Here is a 24736-nt window from a genome sequence, read left to right on the forward strand (position 1 = left end):
AACGAGGAGGTGCGACATTTTTTTTAGGCTACGCGGAGGTGCCCTTTTCTCCCCTTCAAAGGTACAACTATTTTGTGTGCGTTGTTTTACTTTGCTGCATTTCTATGTGTCAAACACTATTATAATATCAGTGTAAGTTTATAATGAGTGTTATTAATGTTGCCAAAAAGTATTATTTTGTGTCGTGCTTAAAAGGTCGACGTATTTGGGCTGGTGTTTTTTTTGTTTTTTTTTTGGGAGAGGATAGTATGGCAGCCTAGCTCTATAAATAATACATACACTTTATCCTCACATTGTTTATTGTCTCTCCATAAGTGCGTGTCAGATGATCCGCGTGAACGCGCGTGGCTGTCGTGAACCCCGATACATGACAACACATAAGTGGTCTAGCCGGGTTATCCTGTATAACCCTCTCAACGTCACCACCCGGGTCACTGCAGATGCTCAAACCTGTCAGTGTTGAATGGTGTGTGTGTGTGTTGTGTGTGTGCGTGTGTGTGCGCGCGCAGGATTGCTGAGCTCAGGCATCCCTGCCATCTGGGTTCCGTGTGGTGGCTGAAGTTCTGGCCCAGATAAGTGTGCCACTGCCTGTGACCTGATTCATACAGTAGGCAACACACACACTGCCCCCCCCAATTCACAATGGCGTGTCTTGGTTGGTGTGTATTGATGACACTTGTGTGGAATCATGTTAACGCTGTAAACATGATGCTTCCTCCGTGTGCGGATATGGTTATTGATTATGGGTAGTTTCATTTCATTGGCATTAAATGCCTCTCTTACAGATTAGAATTTGGAGTCAACTTTGTTGACAAATTGTGCATGTTGATTAATTGGTTAATCAAGAGTTATTGCGGGCTGCTGACATTGCATTTGTATAATAATAATAATAATAATAATCCCTATGTGTACTACAATATCTCCATCCATATATGTTCTATAATAATAATAATAAATTTTATTTGTATAGCGCTTGGTGGCATGGTGGTCGTGTGGTTAGCGCGCAGACCTCAGCTAGGAGACCAGGGTTCAATTCCACCCTCCGGGTACTCCAGTTTCCTCCCACATTCCAAAAACATGCTAGCTTAATTAGCGACTCCAAATTGTCCATAGGTATGAATGTGAGTGTGAATGGTTGTTTGTCTATATGTGCCCTGTGATTGGCTGGCCACCAGTCCAGGGTGTACCCCGCCTCTCGCCCGAAGACAGCTGGGATAGGCTCCAGCACCCCCCATGACCCTCGTGAGGAAAAGCGGTAGAAAATGAATGAATGAATGAATGAATGTATAGCGCTTTTCAAAATACTCAAAGACACTTTACAGAAAATGGGGTTGAATTAAAACAAGTAAACAGAGTAAAATATACGTTGAAATACAACATGGGGTGGCAGGCGTATGCCGGAGCCTATCCTAGCTGACTTCGGAAGTGAGGCAGAGTACCCCCTATGGTTCCTGGACAGTGGAACACGTTTATGTGGATGCCTCACACTGGCTGACTCACATAGTTTGTTGACATGGTTTTCCTCCATTCATGCATATTTTTTACTCAGATTCTTCTGTTTTCTTGTGATATTTTATCCCTTTATGTAACAGAGCAGCGGCAGTAATTTTGTTATTTTACAAATCATTTCTATTTTGGGTGCTGTGTGCCCCAATAAAGTCCAGTTTCTTATGTGCAAGCTGAAATGTTTTATGAATGGCAACAGGTGGTTTGTTCTGTCTGTCATTTTGCGTGGCTGGTATAGATAGATAAACAAAGATGATTTTTTAAATGTAGCGTTTTCAGACCAATTAAGTGCAATCGTATGATGTTGCAATGACCTCTCATCGTGTTGCTGCGTAAGTATAGTTATAGGAGATGGGACAAGGCAGGGCTCTACATTAAAAACAAACATTACTTGCCATCACATGAGAATCTCAAATAAAGATTAAATGATTATCATTTCCTGTGGTTGTTTTCCTAAATAGATCATGACGTTGTATGGAAATCTGGATTGTCAAGAGACTTCTAGGCACTTTGCTTTGATAAATATACTTGTTTAGGAGGCACTGTTTCATCAGTTTTTGGTGTTTTCCTTTAGAACAGGGGTCTCAAACTCAATTTACTTGGGGGCCACTGGAGCTCTGGTCTGATGCGGATCAGGTTTTCAAAAAAAAAAAAAAAAACGCAATTAGTAAAAACAATGTTTTTTTAAAAAAACTTCACTTTGGTTGCAATTCTCTACAATAAAAGCTCTGATAAAACATTCCACTGTTCTCAAATATCTTAATTTTTATTTTTCTACACAAAATAAGATGAAAAATAAATAAACAAATCAAGAATAAAGAAAATCAATCAGTAATAAATAAATATAATAATAATAATAAAACGGCAAATCATAAAAACTTAAGAAACCACATATAGTTGGTGGGTAGACAAATTATTTTTTCATATTAAAATGAACAAAGCATTATTAGAGCCCTGTAGACATGACAAAACACGACTATAGTCACATTTATACTCTTTTTATTTACAACATATTGCGCAACTGCAGGGTCTTGAGACACATGCTAACTCGCAAACTAGAGCGCTAGCGACCTAAACGGTAGCCTTCGAGTTATTTCCTTTAAACTTAAATAGCCAAAAACTTACCACTTCCACACGGATAGGGAGGATAACTATTAACAGTTATTTAACCTTTAACATGAACATTGAATCAAACGTAATAATTTTTTCTGGGTACATGATACCATACAGCATCCATATCAAACTTGCACGGGCCGCGCTAACATTAAACTTTCATATCAAGGCGGGGGCCTCAAACTAGTTGTCCTGCGCGCCACATTTGGCCCACGGGCCGCGTGTTTGAGACCCCTGCTTTAGAAGTTGTTGAAGAATTAGACAATATTGGCGGGGACGCCATGATAGTTGTTTTCGTAGTCAAACGATCGCTGATTGGTTGATCGTGAACAAGAACGGGTATTCAAGTGCACTTGCCCAACGGGAATATCACTGATTGGATTTACTTGCTTGAATTTTGTTTTAACTTGCCCCGGGCCATCGGTACATCGTTATTGTCGAGCCCTGCAAGGTATCACTGGCATATGCACAGATATTGGGTGAGTCACTGCAAAAAGACAAATACCATATATGCTGTGAAAATGGTCATCAAAACAACAAAGCCAGTGGTCTAAAACGAGTTTAGAGTGTGTTATATGTGCAGTTTTCAACATAGAACAGAATATGAATTGTTAATATGCCAGCTCGTGTCTATTTGTGTCCTCTCTTTGAGGAAATATCACCTGAAAAGAGACGAAACATGATGGAAAGTATGCAGTATGATTGAGGAGCTTTGCCCAATCAGTGAGATTTGATATGCGCGGTGGCTTAGTGATGTCATGCTGCTGTATACTGGGCTTGGCAACACTGATCGGGGGAACCGGCAGTGCTGAATGGGCGTCGTGGGTGCAGTTTGTGTGCAGCATGGAGAGACACACCGCAACTTCGCCTCTCTCTCTCTCTGTCTCTCGTTCGCTGTCCCTGTCTGACTCGCATCCCTCTCTTTGCGACCGATCGCCGTCACAAACGGCAGCGGCAACAACGGCGGCGGGCATCAGTGGGTTACATAACAAAGGTTTTTTTGTTGGCGATATACAAGGGCCCTTTCGGATGGTGAGACTCGTGGCACGTAGCCCTTTTGTGATGACACTCCGAAATGACCAGAACGGGCAGCTCGGTGACCTCAAACGATGTGCGACAGGACTGATGAATAGACAGTGGCAGCAGAGAAAAAAAAAAAAAAAACGATAGAATTGTGCGGCAAGGCCTTTAGGCTGCAGATGAAGAGATGACACAGGCAGGCGGACCAAAAGAGAAAGTGATCAAATAGACGAGCACAGATAACACACACTGTGCTTGTGTGTTTGTTAGTGGTGCCACCTTTTGATTACATCTTCTGCTGCTTCTGCAATCATTTTGTGGAGTCATCGAATTACTTCTTCCATATCATAATTGATTACAACCATGATAAGTCGATTTCTGCAAAGTTGGATTCCTTATTTATTAATGGAATATTTTCATAAGTAGACCTTCTAAATATATTTTAACATTATTAGAACCCTCTAGACATGACATAACACCCCTATAGTCACTTTTATCCTCACAAAGGGTCGCGGGGGTGCTGGAGCCTATCCCAGCTGTCTTCAGGCGAGAGGCGGGGTACACGCTGGACTGGTCGCCAGCCAATCACAGGGCACATATAGACAAACAACCATTCACACTCACATTCATACCTATGGACAATTTGGAGTCGCTAATTAAACTAGCATGTTTTTGGAATGTGGGAGGAAACCGGAGTACCCAGAAAAAACCCACGCATGCACGCAGAACATGCAAACTCCACACAGAGATGCCGAAGGTGGAATTGAACCCTGGTCTCCTCGCTGTGAGGTCTGCGCGCTAACCACTAAACCGCCATGCCGCCCAACATAGACACAATAAAAGAGAAAATATGACAAAATATACTCATACATGTTAGCAATAGGAGAGTTCCTTATTGGTGTTTCTTTTTTTTCTCTATTTTCTTCCATAGGGTTTTTAAACCTCTTTAAGAGCAACGTGCAAGGCAGTATTATCATCTTGTAGTACCTTGATATCATCCTCTAGTACCTTGATATCATTGCGCAGTGCTCTATTTTCTTCCATAGGGTTTTTAAACCTCTTTAAGAGCAATGTACAAGGCAGTATTATCATCTTGTAGTACCTTGATATCAGAATCAGTCTTTACTGAATCATCCCGTAGTGCCTTGGTATTCTTGCGCAATTATCTAACTTACTAAATACTGTGTCTCTGGGCCTCTTAGATCTTGCCTTATTTGTGCTACAGTTTCAGCGGTTAGCTTGTTAGCTTGCCTTGTTGGCAGCTGTCAGCCATTGTAACTCTTATTTTAAAGAATCTATCATAATCTATCATAATCCAATCATAGGACAGGTGTAAATGGGACATTGAGGGGGGGAATCAATTACAGAACCAGTGGCTCCATTTAGTAAAAATGTATTTTTAGTAGCAGAGTCGAGTTATTAGTCTCCTTTGCAATATTCTCCCCAGCTCGGAGACTCCGAGACGTTCCCAAGCCACATGAGGAGAGCGTTGTGGGTATGCCCTCACGTTCTCTGCCAGCTGGACGTGCCTGGAACTCCTCCAATGGGAGGCACCCAGAAAGAAACCAAATCAGATTAATGACTAACTGAACTAACTTGAGAGCCGATTGAAATTTAAGTTTAGTTTAAGCTAAAACCAAATAAATACATATAAATAATATAATAAATGTTGATATTTGGTATTGGGTATGTCTGTAAAAAAGGGATTGTTTCCATGACAACTGAAGGATAATGTGCATGGATTATATCTGGCCCGTGACGAGGTGTGTCACGTATGTGACACTTTAATCCCTCCCACTTTGATAACATATACATTTGAGTACATATGATGCACCTACACGTTCATCCGGGCATTATAGAGAAATTAAGGAATAAAAATATAACAAATGTAATGGTTCCCATTGGGTTTACTTGTTCTGTTTCATCTTTGTGTGTATCAGGGGGTTGACTCCTGACATCTGTACTGAGCACTGCTTTGTGCCCAAACCTCACACCTCCGGCACCAGGTCAGAGGAAGGCAAAAAAAACCAAAAACATATCAACTAAACAAGGGCCTGTCTCACACTTTATTTATACCGCACCAATCCCACAGTCCCATCATGACTGGAACCTTTATCAGCCTCAGGCGTACATTAAAAATAATCATAAGGTAAACCAGTAAAGAGGTCTTCCGCATGTGTTGCTTTGGAAATGAAAGCTCTCCTTCCATTTGGAGCTTTATTCGTTTGGCCAGATGCTTCCCTAAATACTGACAGGAAGTGCTGCATGTCGTGACTCTCATTAGTGCAGTGGTTCTCTTTTCATGCTCGACCCGAAACACTAGAGCAGGGGTCTCAAACACGTGGCCCGCGGGCCAAATGTGGCCCGCAGGACACTAGTTTGAGGCCCCCTCCTTGATATGAAAGTTTAATGTTAGTGCTGCCGCGCAAGTTTGATATGGATGCTGTATGGTATCATGTACCCAGAAAAAATTATTACATTTGATTAATGTTCATGTTAAAGGTTAAATAACTGTTAATAGTTATCCTCCCTATCCGTGTGGAAGTGGTACGTTTTTAGCTATTTAAGTTTCAAGGAAATAACTTGAAGGCTACCGTTTAAGTCGCTAGCGCTCTAGTTTGCGAGTTAGCATGTGACTCAAGACGCTGCAGTTGCGCAATATGTTGTAAATAAAAGGAGAATAAATGTGACTATAGTCGTGTTTTGTCTACAGGGCTCTAATAATGCTTTGTTCACTTTAATATGAAAAAAATAATTTGTCTACCCACCAACTATATGTGGTTTCTTAAGTTTTTATTATTTGGTGTTTTATTATTATTATTATATATTTATTTATTTATTACTGATTGATTGATTTCTTTATTCTTGATTTGTTTATTTTTCATCTTATTTTGTGTAGAAAAATTTTGTAGAAAATCGGAACAAAAGCAAAGTTTATTCATTTTTCTGTTTTTAATAAATGCGTTTTTTTTTTTTTTTTGGAAAACCTGATGCGGCCCAGCCTCGCCCAGACCGTAGCTCCAGTGGCCCCCAAGTAAATTGAGTTTGAGACCCCTGCACTAGAGAAACTGATAATATTTGTTTATTTAGCTATACGGCTAAAGACTGAAATTGAAACTGAAACCAGAAAAATGCAAAAATTGAAGCGCATACCAGTGTATTCAAGAGTCAAATTGCATGTTATGTTAAGTACTATAAATTTGTACATGTTGGTAGGTGGCATTTTGAAGTTCTTTGGGTTGCCTCTGAATGCTCGGTTTCAATGAGTTCCGGCTGACTTATATGGGCATATCCATATATCCATATAGTAGCTGTATAAACTGAGTGGGACCAATCACAGGGTATGCCCAGGTATGGGCCGTGGGTGAAATAAATTAAAATCCAAGGGAAATCCAAGGAAAAACAGCTGGAATAGGTGAAGATTCTGGAAGATATCGAAAGCTTTCTCTGTTATCACATGTAGCTGCTTGATAAGAGTCCACAGCTCCATAGAAAAGGGCAGAAAATGAGCATAATAGGTCCATACTAGGTCCCCTTTAAATGACTGCTGTTTTACATCATGAAACGCAACATCAGGACACTTACACTACATTATTACAATTAGTATACAACACTGCCTTGGTTAACATCATTAATTCCCTACATAAGGAGCTATTCAAACCAAAACATACTCTAAGCAAATAACATTTTTCTCATGAGAAATTATGTAAATTAGGGTTAGGTTAGGGTTATATCACAATATTTTGGGATATGACGATATACAACAATATAAAATTGATATTCAGCTGAGTCTTGTCTAAAAAGCTACAAACCTTAAGCCATATAATAAAATACACTACATTTCAAAGTGTTTTATGCATGTAAAACCTTCATTTTAAAACTACAAAAACACATTTTGTGTTAACATTTTTGAGACTTAGCACACAACAACAGAGTAAACCGTTGATGAGAATATAGACGGACGACAGAGCTGACTCTGGGTTCCTGTTTCCACCTATTAGCAAGCTAAGAAGGATATTTTGTGATCGACAAATACAGTAAAAACACAGTTGGACTCCTGCAGGGTATCAATTACTTAAAGAGACCTGCATTATGTATGCTAATCGGAAAATATACGCAAATCCAGGCAGAAAAAACATGCAAACCGGGGCTTACACTAAGGGAGGTTCTACTGTATACAGGACAATACACCATGTACTTAAAAATCAGCCAGGTTTTTGTCAAGTAGTACAGGTTAACTGTCCAAAATACTACAGCCAACGTCTAATTGTCACTTTATCCCTCATTTGGAATGGAAATCCAAAAATCCAAAAAGTCAAAGACAGTTAACCGTGTCGTTTTGCACATGTACGCTTGGTCAGAACATCCGTACTTCCAACCATTGGACATAGTCCAGGCCAGCTCACTAATCTTCTCAGTGCACCATGCACACCAACACCAAGTATTTGAAGGCCTCTGTCTGTTTGCTATCATGGAGCGAGTACAGCATGAGGCTCACGGTTGTGTTAGGCTAAGCAGATTAACTCAGCGGTCCTCATAGTGTAGACGTCCATGCAGTGTGCAAGCTAACGGTTGCAGCTTGGGTAAATGGGAAGCGTGCCTGCGACTGTGGACAAACACACCAATGCAGCTGCTGCGGTAGTTCAAAGTGATTCCATCTGGCGCCAACACGCTTGATGGTAGCTGATGGAGGAGGTTTGATTGGGCCTGCAGGATTTATTTGATGTTTTCAGCTTGAAACCTAAGACATATTCAGTCTTGGCAAACACCTTCTGTTCTATCGGATTGATTATTTCCACTCCCTGTTGCACTTGAATTGCCATTTTTCCAGGAATCAAACAAGCTAAATGGTCAACGGGTGTCAGGTTTGCTCACAGGGTTGACTCTCCTGAAAACGCTATATCTAGCATTTTGCAGAGAATAGCATGTTTCATGCTCTACCCCAATGTAGAACTTTGAATGGATCAAGAAGGTGTAGTGTTTATGCCTTTGTCTGTGTTTATGTGTGACCGTAAATACCGTATGTCAAATTGTAGCACAGTGTACTAAATATTAAATATGTATTGTTACACCCACAAACGTAATAACTGCCCACAAACGTTAATACATGAAAATAGGCAATAATCTAAAGAACAAGAATATATGTGGCCTGTTGAAGACATTTAGTGAGCAACTTGTACTGTATAAGCAGAAGAATTTTAGTATTCATATTTTTCAATTCATTCAATTAGATTCAAATTTGCTTCATTGGTGTAAATATCACAACAATATTTACAAAACACCAAGAATTCAATTCAACAAAAATTAATGAATTTCATGAATTAAATCAAGAAAAGATTGCATTGTACTGTTAAAACTCGCTCTGTTTGTGGGTGTACATGTGCGTTTTATTTACAGTATATTATTATATGTGTGATTTTGTGTGTTTATGGGGAAGAAATAATCAAAAAATATATATATATAATAATGGTAATAATAATTTTATTAAAACAATTGCAATTATCACAATTATGTTATCATTTTAAATGAAAAATCAATTATAATTTAATAATTAATTTAATAAATTAATATAATAAATATATAATATAATAAAAATAATAATTCCTTTAATGTATTCAAATGATACTCTTTGAATAATATTTTTTCCACAAAAAAAAGAAAAAAAATATATCTTTTTAAAATCCTCTAAATGACATCTACACCTTCTCCCTCATTAAAAGAAGAAAGAACAAACAACAACAAAAACCACAAAGATCATTATTTTGTCTCATATTACATTTGTGGGAAGTTATTACATTTACAGATTTTTACTTTTTCCACATATGTAATAATTAAAAAAAAATCAGTATTATGTTTGCAGTAGGCAAATTTTATTATGTTTGTGGGAAATTTATTACATTCAAAGCTGCAGATTTGTATTACGTTTGTGGTTTATTACGTTTGTGGGCAGTTATTACGTTTGCGGGTGTAACATGTGTCTTAGAGCGTCAGTAATATGCCAAATGCTTTAAAATGCCCTCCACTGATCCATCAGCAGTTCCACACATGCATCTGTGTTTATGGAGGCGACTCTTACGCAACCATAGGACCATGACCGCTTTCATTCCCGCCCTGTGCTCAGGTGTTTACCTCCCGACCCACCGCGCACCACGGCCCTCACCTGTGTGTTGCGGTGCTTCCCTTGTGAGCCGACCTGGGCCGGCAGTCCCTTTTTGCACCGCCCGCCAACACCGCCCATGGTCAGAATGACGCGCTCCAAGACTTTTCAGGCTTACCTGCCAAGCTGCCATCGGACCTACAGCTGCATCCACTGCCGGGCCCACCTGGCCAACCACGACGAGCTCATCTCCAAGGTAACTGGCAGGCGACTGCTGGACGTGGATTGCATCGAGTTGGCCTAAAAAGTAAAAAAAAGTCAACTTAATAGATGCGCTTCATATGTTCCAACTCACGTGGCTTCACTTTTAAAAGACGAATGGTTAAATTTACAAGCTTTAAAGCAATTGGAAACATTCTAAACAGTAGAGAGAGGAATTATACAACCCTTGCATGTCAGGTACTATTTGGTTAGTGGTTTGAGTGACTTACAGTATATTATGAATGAATCACTTTTCCCACATGCAATGAAACACAGCACTCACCTAACACACACTTTTGCTTTTTCCACTTTTTTGACCTATGAATGTTGTCAGGATGTTTTATTATTGGGTTAAAATATGCCTAAGTTGCAGCTAATGAGGTTTGCGCATTTGGAAGTGAGCCCTGAAAGAAGTTTGGGATGGCTCTGAACGCTCGATTTCAGAGAATTATTTTCTAAGACGGGCTCACTGTGACGTAACAGTGAGCCTAACTTCCTTATATAGGCGCACTGGTGTGCTGCACCATGAACATTTCATCATATTAGTTAGTGTGACCAATCACAGCAGAGTGGGTGTGTCCGGAGGTGGGCTGTGGGTGGATTAATTAAATTAAATTACATTTTTTAATATTCTAAAGTTTAAATTAAATTAAATTTAAAATTAAAATTTTAATTTAATTTTTAATCTAATTTTAATTTAATTCATTTTTTAATAGTCAAAAGTTTTAATTAAAATTAAATTAAATCAAATTTTTTAACAGTCTAAAGTTTAAATTTAATTTTAAATTTTATTAAAAATTGTATTAAAATTTTATTTAAATTTTTATTTAAAATTTTATTAAATTTTAATTAATTTGTTTTAATAGTCAAAAGATTTAATTTAGATTAAATTAAATTTTTTAATAGTCTAAAGTTTAAATTTAATTTAATTTAAAATTTAATTTAATTTATTTTTTTGATAGTCAAAAGATTTAATTTAAATTAAATTATTTTTTAATAGTCTAAAGTTTTAATTTTATTTTATTTTATTTTGTTGAATTTTATTTAATTTTATTTAAACAGAATTCCAAGGAAATAAAGCTTCAGTAGGTGCAGATTCTAGAAGATCTAGAAAGCTTTCTATGCAGGTTATCGCGTGTAGCTGCTCTACAGGAGTCCACAACTCAACACAAAGGGCTGAAAAATGATCATCATAGTCCCCCTTTAATAATACCTTCTGTTCAAGTCCATATAAAAGGGTCCGTGTGTGTTGCGGCTCTAATCACGTTGATTTCTTATCGTCTCTGCAGTCGTTCCAGGGCAGCCAGGGCAGAGCATACCTGTTCAACTCAGTGTGAGTGTCCATCTTTTGTTCTTTGTTTCCTCCACCTGTTTTCAATTGGCTTAAATTGGCTGGTCGGAAAAAAACTCCCAAGCACGCTACCCTCGGGAGACGAGCAAGTTTCCATACGCTGTTGTTGCAATGCATATTGTTCCACAAAGGGTGGTAGTACTTCTTTGAGGGGAGGGTGTGTAGACTGAGCCAGTGCATGCCTCATGGGGCTGCCATTGTAGGTACAGAATAAGGCCGTTTGAGTCCACACTTGGCAGCCAAGTTTTCCGTGGTCTGCGAGTGAGTAGGTGGGATTCAATGACTCACTTAGTCTAAAGTTTCTCATGTTTCTTTTTTATACCCGTTCTCGCAGGGTGAATGTGGGGTGTGGTCCCGCAGAGGAGAGAGTCCTGCTCACAGGCCTCCATGCTGTAGCAGATATCTACTGTGAGAACTGCAAGACCACGCTGGGTTGGAAATATGTAAGTGTCCTCGAGTGATTTGCAGCGCTGCACGCAAACTGCTTCAAAAGGTTGCAGGATGATTAACAGCCCTGTCCTAATTTTATTTGCGCCTCTTATTAAATTGGGACCTCCGTGCGGCTGTAGGCAGCTTTCAGGAATAGAAATGATGTATTTTTATTTATCTTCGGCGGTGAGAGCAAAGTAATACAATTTGTGGCCTCTAATGACAACAATGTGAATGGCCCTTCACTCCATTGAACTTTAGTACTTTTCCACTAAATCAAATTTATTTTTTACAGCCACAAATTAATATCAAGGTATGCTGTTTATGATTTGCTGTATACAGTGATGACTGACATGTGTTATAATAATATGCAACATTTTGGCAAAGCCTATTTTAAAATGTAATCTAAGCCGCTACTTTTTTTCCCCCAAGCTTTGAACCGTGCGGCTTATGAATAACTGTGCATTATTATCATTAGTGATGTTCGATACCACTGATTTCTGATTTCATAACTCATGATGGAGACCATGCGGAGAGATGCATGTGATGTTTGGGGTTTCAGGTTGAAGGCAATCAATCTGGCGGGTTTTGCTCGGGTCTGTTGGTGGTACTTGGTGTCATAAGGTCCACTGTCACCGATGGGTTTTGGGCCCTGGACTGCTGCTTGCTGGGGAGGATAGCATGGGCTCGGTAGCTGATTTGCCTCAAGGCAGGTGTGGCGCTGGTAGCAATAACGAGGGAATTATGAGCTGTTTGTGTCCAACACTTGAAGAGGACGACTTTTGTGGTTTTAGTTCCCAGGAGGAGGGCGGGGACAACAATGAATTACTGGTAAGCTACTGTTCAACCATGCACTTTTGGCACTGTTTCGAAAAAAAAAATAGCGTAAATTGTACAAGACACTACTTTTTTCTTAAACTTTGATCTCTGCAGCTTCTACTGGTGACGTCTTCTTGACTTCAGAACTATTACTAATTGTTTAAATACGGTGCCACTTGTGAGTCAGTGCGGAAAGGGTTGCTCTTTTTTTGGCAGGAACCAATCAATGCACTCACAAGTTTGTCAACCCATTGGAAATCACAGGATCATATATATATATATAATATATATATATGTATATATAACATAAAAACAGTATAACAACATACGGCTGACTCACCGTGTCATCTTACTGAGAACACTAAATTCATCACAAAGCAACTTAACACTCAACAAATATACAGGCATGTACCAATATGGTCGAGTGGTTAGCGCACAGACCTCACAGCTAGGAGACCCGAGTTCAATCCCACCCTCGGCCATCTCTGTGTGGAGTTTGCATGCGTGGGTTTTCTCCGGGTACTCCGGTTTCCTCCCACATTCCAAAAACATGCTAGGTTAATTGGCGACTCCAAATTGTCCAATACGGCTGCACGGCGGTCGAGTGGTTAGCGCGCAGACCTCACAGCTAGGAGACCCGAGTTCAATCCCACCCTCGGCCATCCATCTGTGTGGAGTTTGGATGTTCTCCCCGTGCATGCGTGGGTTTTCTCCGGGTACTCCGGTTTCCTCCCACATTCCAAAAACATGCTAGGTTAATTGGCGACTCCAAAATTGTCCATAGGTATGAATGTGAGTGTGAATGGTTGTTTGTCTATATGTGCCCTGTGATTGGCTGGCGACCAGTCCAGGGTGTACCTCGCCTCTCGCCTGAAGACAGCTGGGATAGGCTCCAGCACCCCTCGCGACCCTCGTGAGGATAAGCGGTAGAAAATGAATGAATGAATGAATGTACCTATACAAAGTTGAGGAATGACCTCCTGCAATTTCCAATGTGTTGACAAGCCCATCATGAGTATTCTTCATAACTCATGATGGGCTCCTTTCCAATAAAGAGCTGTGTCGTCCTCACCAACTTGTGCGCATGTAAACCTTTACTTTCGGCGTGTAGAATGAAGCTACAGTATGGTCAGATGTCAGATGTTGTGGAGGGAAATTGGTGCATGCATGCTATGGTCCTCATGTATCAGCAGAACCGAGCGTGTGCTGCTGTCAGAGGTGAGCCTTGTCAGCATGGATGTGTGAGTTTACACTAGAAGGCACGTGACTCAGAGGTGGACACACACACACACACAAGCACACAATATCCTTGTTGTTTAAGCTCCTGACTGCCTCTATTGACCGCCTGTCTGGGCCTCACCTCCGACTGTAACATTCCCAGGATCAACATTTCCCTAAACCCATTTCATGGGTGGTTATTATCTTTAGAGGAGTTTCTATTCCTGTGCTGACCGTACAAGGTGGAGAACATATGGCCAGCACAAACACACACACGTTGAATAGTACTTAATGGAGGGGGGGTGGTTGACTTTCATATCAGTTGCAGCTGTGTCGATTTTCTGCCATCGTCAAAGTTCTAGAGGGAGGCTTGACCTAGTGGCCTTATACACTAGAAATCTGATCATGTGCTTCACGGCGCTCTAAAGCCACACGGCCAAAGACAAAACAACAACATTGAGAGACTCCACAGTGAAAGGCCTTTGATTCTGCAAGTGGGGATGCTTGTTTGTGTGCTATAAATGTGCCCTGTGATTGACTGATGACCAGTCAAGGGTGTATGTCCCTCCTCCTACCCAAAGTCAACCAGATAGACTCAAGATTACATGTGATTCTAATGATGTGTGTCTAATGGGTGCTGGAGCCTATCCCAGCTGTCTTCAGGCGAGAGGCGGGGTACAACCTGGACTGGTGGCCAGCCAATCACAGGGCACATATAGACAAACAACCATTCACACTCACATTCATACCTATGGACAATTTGGAGTCGCTAATTAACCTAGCATGTTTTTGGAATGTGGGAGGAAACCGGAGTACCCGGAGAAAACCCACGCACGAACGGGGAGAACATGAAAACTCCACACAGAGATGGTGGAATTGAAGCCTGGTCTCCTAGCTGTGAGGTCTGCGCGCTAACCACTCCCCCACCGTGCAGCCCACGGTAGAAAATAAATACATAAAATGAGCAGTTTTCATCCAAAACATGTTTACAACCTTCTAAATATTAATTCGTTCATTTTCTACCGCTTATCTTCACGAGGGTCACGGGGGGTGCTGGAGCCTATCCCAGCTGTCTTCGGGCAAGAGGCGGGGTACACCCTGGACTGGTCGCCAGCCAATCACAGGGCCCTTCTAAATATGTTTTAAACATTATTAGATCCCTCTACACATGAAGCTAACCAGATAATGTTTTGGTGCGACTGCGTGTTATATAAGTAACCTCCATTGCACCAGAAGGAGACCTTTTGGGGATGTGTTTACGAAAATCCGGCAACGCCATGCACATGTTAGAGTTCACTATGAATTAACCGTCAGCTCTCCTGTCCTCTGCCGCCCCACCATGCAGGAACACGCCTTTGAGAGCAGCCAGAAGTACAAAGAGGGCAAGTTCATCATCGAGCTGGCCCACATGATCAAGGACAACGGCTGGGACTGAGCGACAAGCTCGCCGGGACACGACCGCAGTGGAAGAGGATGGGGTTGGGTGATTGGATGGGGAGGGTGGGGGTGGGAGGGGGGGTGTAGCGGGTGAGTGTGTGACTTTGGTTTGGCTGATTTACCATTAACCTCTCTGTAAGTCCCTGCCCATCCCTCCCTACAACGCCTCTTTACACACAAACCGACACTCAACACGTGACATGCGTCAGTCGGGTCGCGGACACCCAAGCCGGGGCGGGCTAGTGAGCTGCTAGCAGGTGTAGATGACTAGATGGCTAACGACTGCATGAGACAAGACTCTTACTGAAACCTGATTCGGTATCTCTGTGGCTTGAGCGTGCGGTCAAGTTAAAACCAGCACCCAGCAGTCGGCCTCGCTTGACTATTCTGCCACCCCTCTAGATAGCGACGACCTAAGATGATTATAGCAAATCGACATCATTGGGGCAGTGCCAGCTGGGGCTGGTCATGAGTTTTGGCACAGAGGCCCGAGCACATGGGTCACAGCAGGTGGGTGGCGGGGGATTGACGCTCACCAGGCTAGGTTTGCTAAACACAAAACAGGAAAGGGGGCAAGATCCTGCTCCAGTTCTGCAGGGGGCTTTTTAAAATGACCCCCATCTCGGGGTGGCCAATTTGAAAGAGATACAGCAGGAACCGCCTGGTAAAGCCCATTGCAGCCGAGAAGGCCCAGTTGGTTTTGAAATTAGTCGTGTAAAGCAGATCTGCAGATCTTTGTGTAGGTATAGCAAAGATATCAAGTGGTTCCCAAAGTTCCTTAAAAAGCTCAACAGACGAGAGCCATCGGAAACCGTCACCATCGACTACCTTGATTCAAAGAAATAGCCAAAGCATGACGAGTTTCATGGGTTTAAAGGTGGAATTATTTACATCATCACATTGTTTCACATCGTAATGTGCAGTGTCTGTGCATTCTCCATTACTTTGTTTACATTTTTTTCTGGTTTTGTGCCAGTCACACAAATATATATATATATATATATATATATCAATATATATTGATATGTATTAGGGCTCTCAAAAATAAAAAAATCATTATATAAAATCTGTTAGCATAATTAATGCATATGCAGTGTAGCGTCGCCACTGAGTCAAACAGTTTTCTAACTTTTTTCTGACCTGAACACATCAACAGCAATGTAATTCCGACACTATATAAAGCATAAATCTCCATCCCGCAAATAAATTTCTAGTCCCATCGTCATTGCAACGACCACGTGATGCATTCAATGTCTTTATGATGCGTGTAATGTGTCGTCTGAATAAACGTGTATATTGTAAGGTTTAATGCAAAAGTACAATTTGCTGCATTTAAATATAATACACGAAAAACATGTGAATTCAACTTCAATGGTGTCATGCAAACACGTATTGCTCATAATAATAAATTGGCAATAATTTCAGAAAACAACAGATGGAATGATACGACGCTCTACAAAGAAGCAATGAAGTCTGTAAAATTAAATAATAATTAAAAAAAAAATTGTTACAACTATAATGATGAAAATGGTAATATTAATGATGATTATAATAATGGTGATAATAATAACAATAATAATGGTAATAATGATAAAGATTATAACAATAATGATAATAATGATAATAACAATAATAATATTACAATGATAATAATAACACAAGGCATTTATAAGCTTTTGCTTCAGCCTACTCCTTTTGGGCTTGTGATCAGATAGTTGAATACAAATGTAAAATAATGGAAAGTTATATTTTGATTTATGTAAGAAATGCACTGTAATGTTTCATATATTTGCCCAAATAAAAAAAAAATAATAATAAATTCATTCACGGTAAATAGATTTTCAGACATGCGACCACGATTAATCTGAGTTAAAATTGTAAAAAAATTGACAGCCCTAATATATATATATAAATATATATATATAAATAAATATATATATATATATATATATATATATATATATATATATATATATATATATATATATATATATATATATATATATATATATATATATACACACATATATATATAAACATGTCCCTGCGTTGATTATGAAGAACAATGACCTTGTCTTGCAATATCTGACTACAATGGAATACAATACTGTCTATTCGGTTCACACACACACTACTGCATAAAGAAAGACCCACCTGTTGATCTCCATAATGTACCAACATTAAAAAAGTACATCAGTTTTAAGGTCATGTTACTTTTCTAATGTATGTATCTCCATGACGAAGAGTTCTACAATGCATGAGGCTTTTTTTCCCCCCTCGCTCCTCCCTCTGTAAATTGAGTGCTACCCTGATGGAAATGTTTCAAATGAGCGAATCCATTTCATTTTCCATCTGGTAAAATGCACCACAAATATACATACATACAGTATGCATGAGCTTAAGTGCAGGGTAGTCTTGAGCGCAAGTGGTGTCATTTCTGTGCAATCCAGTCACAACAAGATTTACAGTATCTATATAGGATCCGGGTTCCAGGAAGTAGAACGTGTCACCTCAGGATTCATGTGATTTGTCCACTTGTTCCTGAGCTTTTTAAAAACAGGAACATTGCCGTAAAAAGTCCAGCCCCTATGTTAGAGTCTGGTACAGTAATATGTATATTCAGACCTGTCACAACCAAAGAAAGCACCCGTCAACACGACACTGACCAAACAAAATATTCGATTTTGCTTGGACGACGTTGTGCAAAAATGATGGTGTGTGTATGTATAGCTGAACGCTAAGGCTGCGCATAGACTTCTCTGTCATATGTATCTTTTATTTTGTAAAACAGATCTTAATATATGAATATATTGTATTTTACTGTATTCACCATTCATGTCAACCTCTGTGTTACTGAATGTAAATAGCGTCCGTGTGTTATCATGTTTTATCTGCAAGCCCTATGATGATGAATGAATTTGATTTGGGTCATATCACATATTCTCACTGGTTGGCTCTAAAAATTACTTTTTTTTTTCTTCTTTTTCTACCCAAAATGTTTCAATTTTAAAGTTCTTTGAAAAGAGGGATGCTGATGTTGACTTCATATTATTGGATCATCATCTTAATAAAATGCACCTTGATATATGTACGTAAAATTGGATGTTTATTCCTTTAAATGCAAGTACGGCGCAACCTCGGTTTTCGTCATTCGTCATAAACCGAATCAATTTACCCATATGACGTCATGTCAATTCAAATTAATCCATTCCAGCCAACAAAAGTACAAAACACACTTTACAGACAATAATTAATTCACCTACATTTACATACAGCCAACTAAGCAATACACATATAATTGATGAATAAAATGGACATTTAACAGCACTTTTACCTTTAATGAAGACGCTTGTCATTAATGGACGGAAGTGTAGACGGAAGTATGGACGGAAAGAGCCACACTGTCGCAGTTTCATTCTAGTCCACTGCAAACTTAACTTTAAAGACCTGTTTAGTTGCTCACTTGATTTTTTTTGTAAAGTTCAACAGGAGGTACAATCATTACACACATTGACCAGGTTCACTTTTTGTGATGTGTCTCACATAAACCGTTCCCCCTGCGACATGTGTCAGAGGTTCCTACCTTGATATTTCAAACCCATTGCAACAGACGCTACTTTCGTTGGAGGTTCTTACCTTGATATTGTAAACCCATTGTAACAGACTTTTGTTATATATACAATGTTTTTTTAATTTAATTCAGTAGTGTTTTTCACTTTCTTTATCGAAGTTCTGTCACATTCAACTTATTTTCAACAAAACACAAATTTATGTAACGCTTACATCTACGCAGTGCTCTTGAACGCCTCACCAGAGTACTGAGCGCTCTGCTTTATGATAAAGGAAACTGTGTGCGTTCTATGAGCAAATACTCTACTCTACCTCTAACACACACAGTAAATAATATCATATACAAAAAGATAATAGGCAGTCATATTGCTTACTTGTGTTGTTAATTCTGAACAGAAACATTGGAAATGACATTAACACAACAGCAGAGGTGTCCTGGCTAGTCACTATATTGACACTTACTATGGTACCCATTATGTCATTATATGGTCATATCACCTCGTACTTCAGTACGTGACAAAAATTAAAATTAAAATTAAAATTAAAATTAAAATTAAAATTAAAATTAAAATTAAAATTAAAATTAAAATTAAAATTAAAATTAAAATTAAAATTAAAATTAAAATTAAAATTAAAATTAAAATTAAAATTGGGGTGGCACGGTGGTCTAGTGGTTAGCACGCAGACCTCACAGCTAGGAGACCAGGGTTCAATTCCACCCTCGGACATCTCTGTGTGGAGTTTGCATGTTCTCCCTGTGCATGCGTGGGTTTTCTCCGGGTACTCCGGTTTCCTCCCACATTCCAAAAACATGCTAGGTTAATTAGCGACTCCAAATTGTCCATAGGTATGAATGTGAGTGTGAATGGTTGTTTGTCTATATGTGCCCTGTGATTGGCTGGCCACCAGTCCAGGGTGTACCCCGCCTCTCGCCCGAAGACAGCTGGGATAGGCTCCAGCACCCCCGCAACCCTTGTGAGGAAAAGCGGTAGAAAATGAATTAAAATTAAAATTAAAATTAAAATTAAAATTAAAATTAAAATTAAAATTAAAATTAAAATTAAAATTAAAATTAAAATTAAAATTAAAATTAAAATTAAAATTAAAATTAAAATTAAAAACCCTTAAATTATGTTAGGATAAAATAAAAATAAAAATTATGTTTGGATAAAAATTAAAATTAAAATCCCTTAAATTATGTTAGGATAAAAATTAAAAAAAAAACGAACTTAAATTATACTAGGAAAGCAGGAAGTGAACAAATGTAACAGTTACTGATTGTAAAAGTACCAGATGGAGGGGTAGGATTTAATAAGCTTTGCTTCTTCCTACTCCTTTTGGACATGTGGAACTGGGAACTGATTATGGGATGCACTCAATTGTAATCTGATGCATGTTCAAATAAAATAAAACCATTACCATTACCATATTTTTGACATGTGATCCAAGACACAGATCTTTGAGTCCAGGATCAACTGAGGAATCTGTTTTAATCTTGTTGTTCTTAATCTAACTGTGTCATGACACAGATAGCTCAAAAAACAAATTCTTCCTACTTTTTTTGATGATTTTTCTTCATTTATTCATTTCTGTCTCCATCCTTTTCGGACGTGTTGAACGGGTGTGGGTGTAAATATTGTGCTGCTCATGAACGTAAGCATCGTATGTAAGCTGGGTAAACACAGTCAGGTGAATGGGCGAGTGGATGGTTTGCGGAGGAGTGCGATGTAAGAGTCACTCCTGTTAGTCACACATGAATCGAACCTCTTGTTGCGTGTACTTTATGTTTATGCCTCCCACTGTCCTCCTCACTCGGATTCCCACTCTGCTCCACTGCACTTTTTTTCTCCATCTTTCATTGTCTCTCCTCCATCTTTGACTAGGTGGTTGTTGTTGCTGCTTGCAATGATCCTCCGGGGCTCTCCGTCTCGCTCTGTCCGACTTGGCTAAACCGCTGCAAATCTCACTGCAGCAGATGGTGCAGTGTTTGCATCGGGCCGGGTCTCCTAGCAACCTCGTCTCTCTGTGTTATGTTTAATGAGAAGGCAGAGCAGAAGAAAGAGGAGTCATGCTCGGCCTACCTCTCAGGCGCTTCGCCGTGTTCACGTCTACCGTCTGTCTGCATGTGAAATAACAGAGCAGAGCGACTTGACCGTGTGTCTCCGCCATTGGGTATCGATTCCATGTGACGTGTAAGAGGAGCACAGCAGGACGGAGACGACGTGATCTCGCATATCCTGCTGAATATGTCACCCCATGTGACCTACATTTGTGTTATGACGGCTGGGGAAGATCACATCTGGGTCATGTGGTGTTTAAAGACGGCACTGCCCCGCATTTATGCCGTTGGAAACATCTGTTTACAAAACTTTATTCATACGTCGCCTTTATCACCGCAGCAGTGAGCATTCCAGCACCTTATAAGCACCTTGGATGGAGGCCTGGTGGTAGAACATCACCAGGAGCAGACATCTCAGAAATGTAACACTGACTCAAGTACTGGATGATAAATAAATCATATCTGGGTCACTCTGCTGCCTGGAAATAGTACTTGTTATATTGTCTGAGCAAGACCTCCAAAGTTTGGGGCATTACTAGCATGGTAATGGTAATGGTAATGGTTTTATTTCATTTGAACATGCATCAGATTATAATTGAGTGCATCCCATAATCAGTTCACAGTTCCACATGTCCAAAAGGAGTAGGAAGAAGCAAAGCTTATTAAATTCTATCCCTCCATCTGGTACTTTTACAATCAGTAACTGTTACATTTGTTCACTTCCTGCTTTCCTAATATAATTTATTTATTTTTTATTTATTTTAATTTTATCCTAACATAATTTAAGTTTTTTAATTTTAATTTTAATTTTAATTTTAATTTTAATTTTAATTTTAATTTTAATTTTAATTTTAATTTTAATTTTAGTCACGTACCGAAGTACGAGGTGATATAACCATACAATGACATAATGGGTACCATAGTAATGGTAATGGTTTTATTTCATTTGAACATGCATCAGATTACAATTGAGTGCATCCCATAATCAGTTCACAGTTCTACATGTCCAAAAGGAGTAGGAAGAAGCAAAGCTTATTAAATCCTACCCTCCATCTGGTACTTTTACAATCAGTAACTGTTACATTTGTTCACTTCCTGCTGTCCATAATACGGTTTAAGGTTTTTTTTGTTGTTTTTTTTAAATAATGTACCTCGTACCGAAGTACGAGGTGATATGTAATTTTCAATATTTTCATCTATTGTGAACCCCAGTTGTGTTGTTAGTTGTGTACTCACATTAGGTTAGGGGTGTCCAAACTTTTCCCCCCCAAAATCAAGAGCTATGAGGATCTATTTTGATAGTTTTCATTTTATAAAGAGGAAAAAAAAAAGAAGGATTTTTTAATTGGAGTTTTGGTGAGCGACAGGTTGAAGACCCCTGCAATGGTGTTACACTTGGTGTGTTTTCTAACTGTTTACAAAGATCTCTTCCCAGCGGCGTCTAATGTGTTCATCCATCACAGGAAACACACCCACGTAATCACTATAGCGACACTTAACACAGGAAAAAAAATAATAAAAGCAACAACAGCCACAAGCCATGTCGTGATGCTACTGAAGCTACAGTAATTCATTGTTTTCATTTCCACTCTGTGCACATAAACACAATAGTGTATGATTCTTCCTGCAATTCCCCTACACCTCCATCTTTCTTCTCACCTGAGTGTCTTCACCTCCAGACAGTCCTAATCAATGAGTCCATGAAGCAGCTCCTTTGTTGTCTTTGAAAGCACCGTTTGCCTCCGAGGGAGGAATAGTACTCTCTTTTGCTGGTCTGTTAGCTTGGGTACAAATGTCTGCATGCATTAGCACAGGGGTCTCAAACACGCGGCCCGCGGACCAAATGTGGCCCGCAGGACACCAGTTTGAGGCCCCCACCTTGATATGAAAGTTTAATGTTAGTGCGGCCCGCGCCAGTTTGATATGGATGCTGTATGGTATCATGTACCCAGAAAAAATTATTACGTTTGATTGTTCATGTTAAAGGTTAAATAACTGTTAATAGTTATCCTCCCTATCCGTGTGGAAGTGGTAAGTTTTTGGCTATTTAAGTTTAAAGGAAATAACTTGAAGGCTACCATTTAGGTCGCTAGCTCTCTAGTTTGCGAGTTAGCATGTGTCTCAAGACCCTGCAGTTGCGCAATATGTTGTAAATAAAAAGAGTATAAATGTGACTATAGTCGTGTTTTGTCATGTCTACAGGGCTCTAATAATGCTTTGTTCATTTTAATCTGAAAAAAATAATTTGTCTACCCACCAACTATATGTGGTTTCTTAGGTTTTTATTATTTGCCGTTTAATTATTATTATTATATTTATTTATTACTGATTGATTTTCTTTATTCTTGATTTGTTTATTTATTTTTATCTTATTTTGTGCACAAAAATAAAAATTAAGATATTTGAGAACAGTGGAATGTTTTATCAGAGCTTTTATTGTAGAAAATCGGAACCAAAGCACTGAAAAAGTTTGTATATTTTTCTGTTTTTAATAAATGCGTTTTATTTTGTTTTTTGAAAACCTGATGCGGCCCAGCCTTGCCCAGACCCTAGCTCCAGTGGCCCCCAGGTAAATTGAGTTTGAGACCCCTGCATTAGCACATCAGGGGATGATCCACATCCACAGCTATCCACAGGCTTCCTGCCGTTTAGAGGTCAGGGTCTGCAACATAAATGATGCATTCAAAGGCCTTCACGTCTCATGCCACCTGAAGGCAGCACAGGATGACAGTAATAAATACAGTGGCGCGAAAAATGCTTACTGATTTCTTATTTTTGTCACACTTAAATGTGTCAAGTCATCAAAAAAAATGTCAATATTAGTCAATGACGATGAAATATGCTGTTTTTAAATTAAAACCTACTACATGGTCCTGTGTGGAAAAGTTATTGTTAGAATATATTCATTCATTCATTTTCGACCACTTTTTCCTCACAGGGGTGCTGGAGCCTATCCCAGCTGTCTTCGAGCGAGAGGCGGGGTAAAATTAAAGCCTACCTAAAATAAAAAATAAAAAAAAATAAAAATTAAACTATATTAGGAAAGCAGGAAGTGAACAAATGTAACGCCTATCCCAGCTGTCTTCAGGCAAGAGGCGGGTACACACTGGACTGGTGGCCAGCCAATCACAGGGCACATATAGACAAACAACCATTCACACTCACATTCATACCTATGGACAATTTGGAGTCGCTAATTAACCTAGCATGTTTTTGGAATGTGGGAGGAAACCGGAGTACCAGGAGAAAACCCACGCATGCACGGGGAGAACATGCAAACTCCACACAGAGATGCCCGAGGGTGGAATTGAACCCTGGTCTCCGAGCTGTGAGGTCTGCGCGCTAACCACACAACCGCCGTGCCGCCTGATCTGATACATTTAAGTGTAAAAATATTGTATATAAAATATGCTATGCATTGTTAAGAGACAGCAAGTCTTCCTTAATTTAGGTCGCCATTTATCCAGTGGGATGTTTGTGACGTGATTCCATGCAGCAGCAGCAATGGTGTGCAGGGCTGCTGTTGTGTCACATGGGTAATGTGGTGGTGGTGGTGGTGCCTGCTAGAAAGACAAGCCGAGCTATTTATAGTCTTTGCAGTCCCTCACTGGGCCAGCAGAAATAAACAAATGCTTCCACTTCATTTTTGGGAGGTGAAGTAAGCCCACTCATTCATGTTTGATATTTTTTTTTACTTCAGTAGTATGTGCAGTCTGAGCACTATCACCAGCATCATGTATATTTATTTTAATTACATTAAATTATATTTATTCACAACCATCTAGTACTTTCATTCTGTAATGTTTCCTGGTTGGACTGCTTCCAGTAGTGTATGTTAAGATTGGTATTGTCCAAT

General features: G+C 39.4%; 1 protein-coding gene and 1 long non-coding RNA gene across 4 annotated transcripts in view; one reads left to right on the forward strand and one right to left on the reverse strand.

Annotated features, from left to right (window-relative positions):
- Positions 1-19330, reverse strand: part of LOC131134459 (ion channel TACAN-like) — a 36744-nt gene extending 17414 nt beyond the window's left edge. For 2 of the 3 annotated variants that reach the window (XM_058079778.1, XM_058079774.1), the window contains exons 1-2: positions 18586-19330; positions 9915-10036 (exon numbers count right to left, since the gene is read on the reverse strand). In XM_058079778.1, coding sequence (XP_057935761.1) covers positions 9915-10036; positions 18586-18667 — 204 coding nt within the window. In that variant the 5' untranslated portion in view covers positions 18668-19330. Of the gene's footprint in view, positions 1-9914; positions 10037-11210; positions 11247-18585 lie in introns of those variants that run through there. The other variant, XM_058079777.1, reaches the window with a different exon arrangement.
- LOC131134461 (uncharacterized) lies at positions 11345-15196 on the forward strand. The gene is made up of 3 exons (XR_009131396.1): positions 11345-11609; positions 11683-11791; positions 15160-15196. It is a non-coding gene; the product is annotated as an uncharacterized LOC131134461 (long non-coding RNA).
- Positions 19331-24736: the final 5406 nt, after the last annotated feature.

This window comes from Doryrhamphus excisus, chromosome 8, assembly GCF_030265055.1.
Source record: "Doryrhamphus excisus isolate RoL2022-K1 chromosome 8, RoL_Dexc_1.0, whole genome shotgun sequence".
NCBI classification, from domain to species: domain Eukaryota; kingdom Metazoa; phylum Chordata; class Actinopteri; order Syngnathiformes; family Syngnathidae; genus Doryrhamphus; species Doryrhamphus excisus.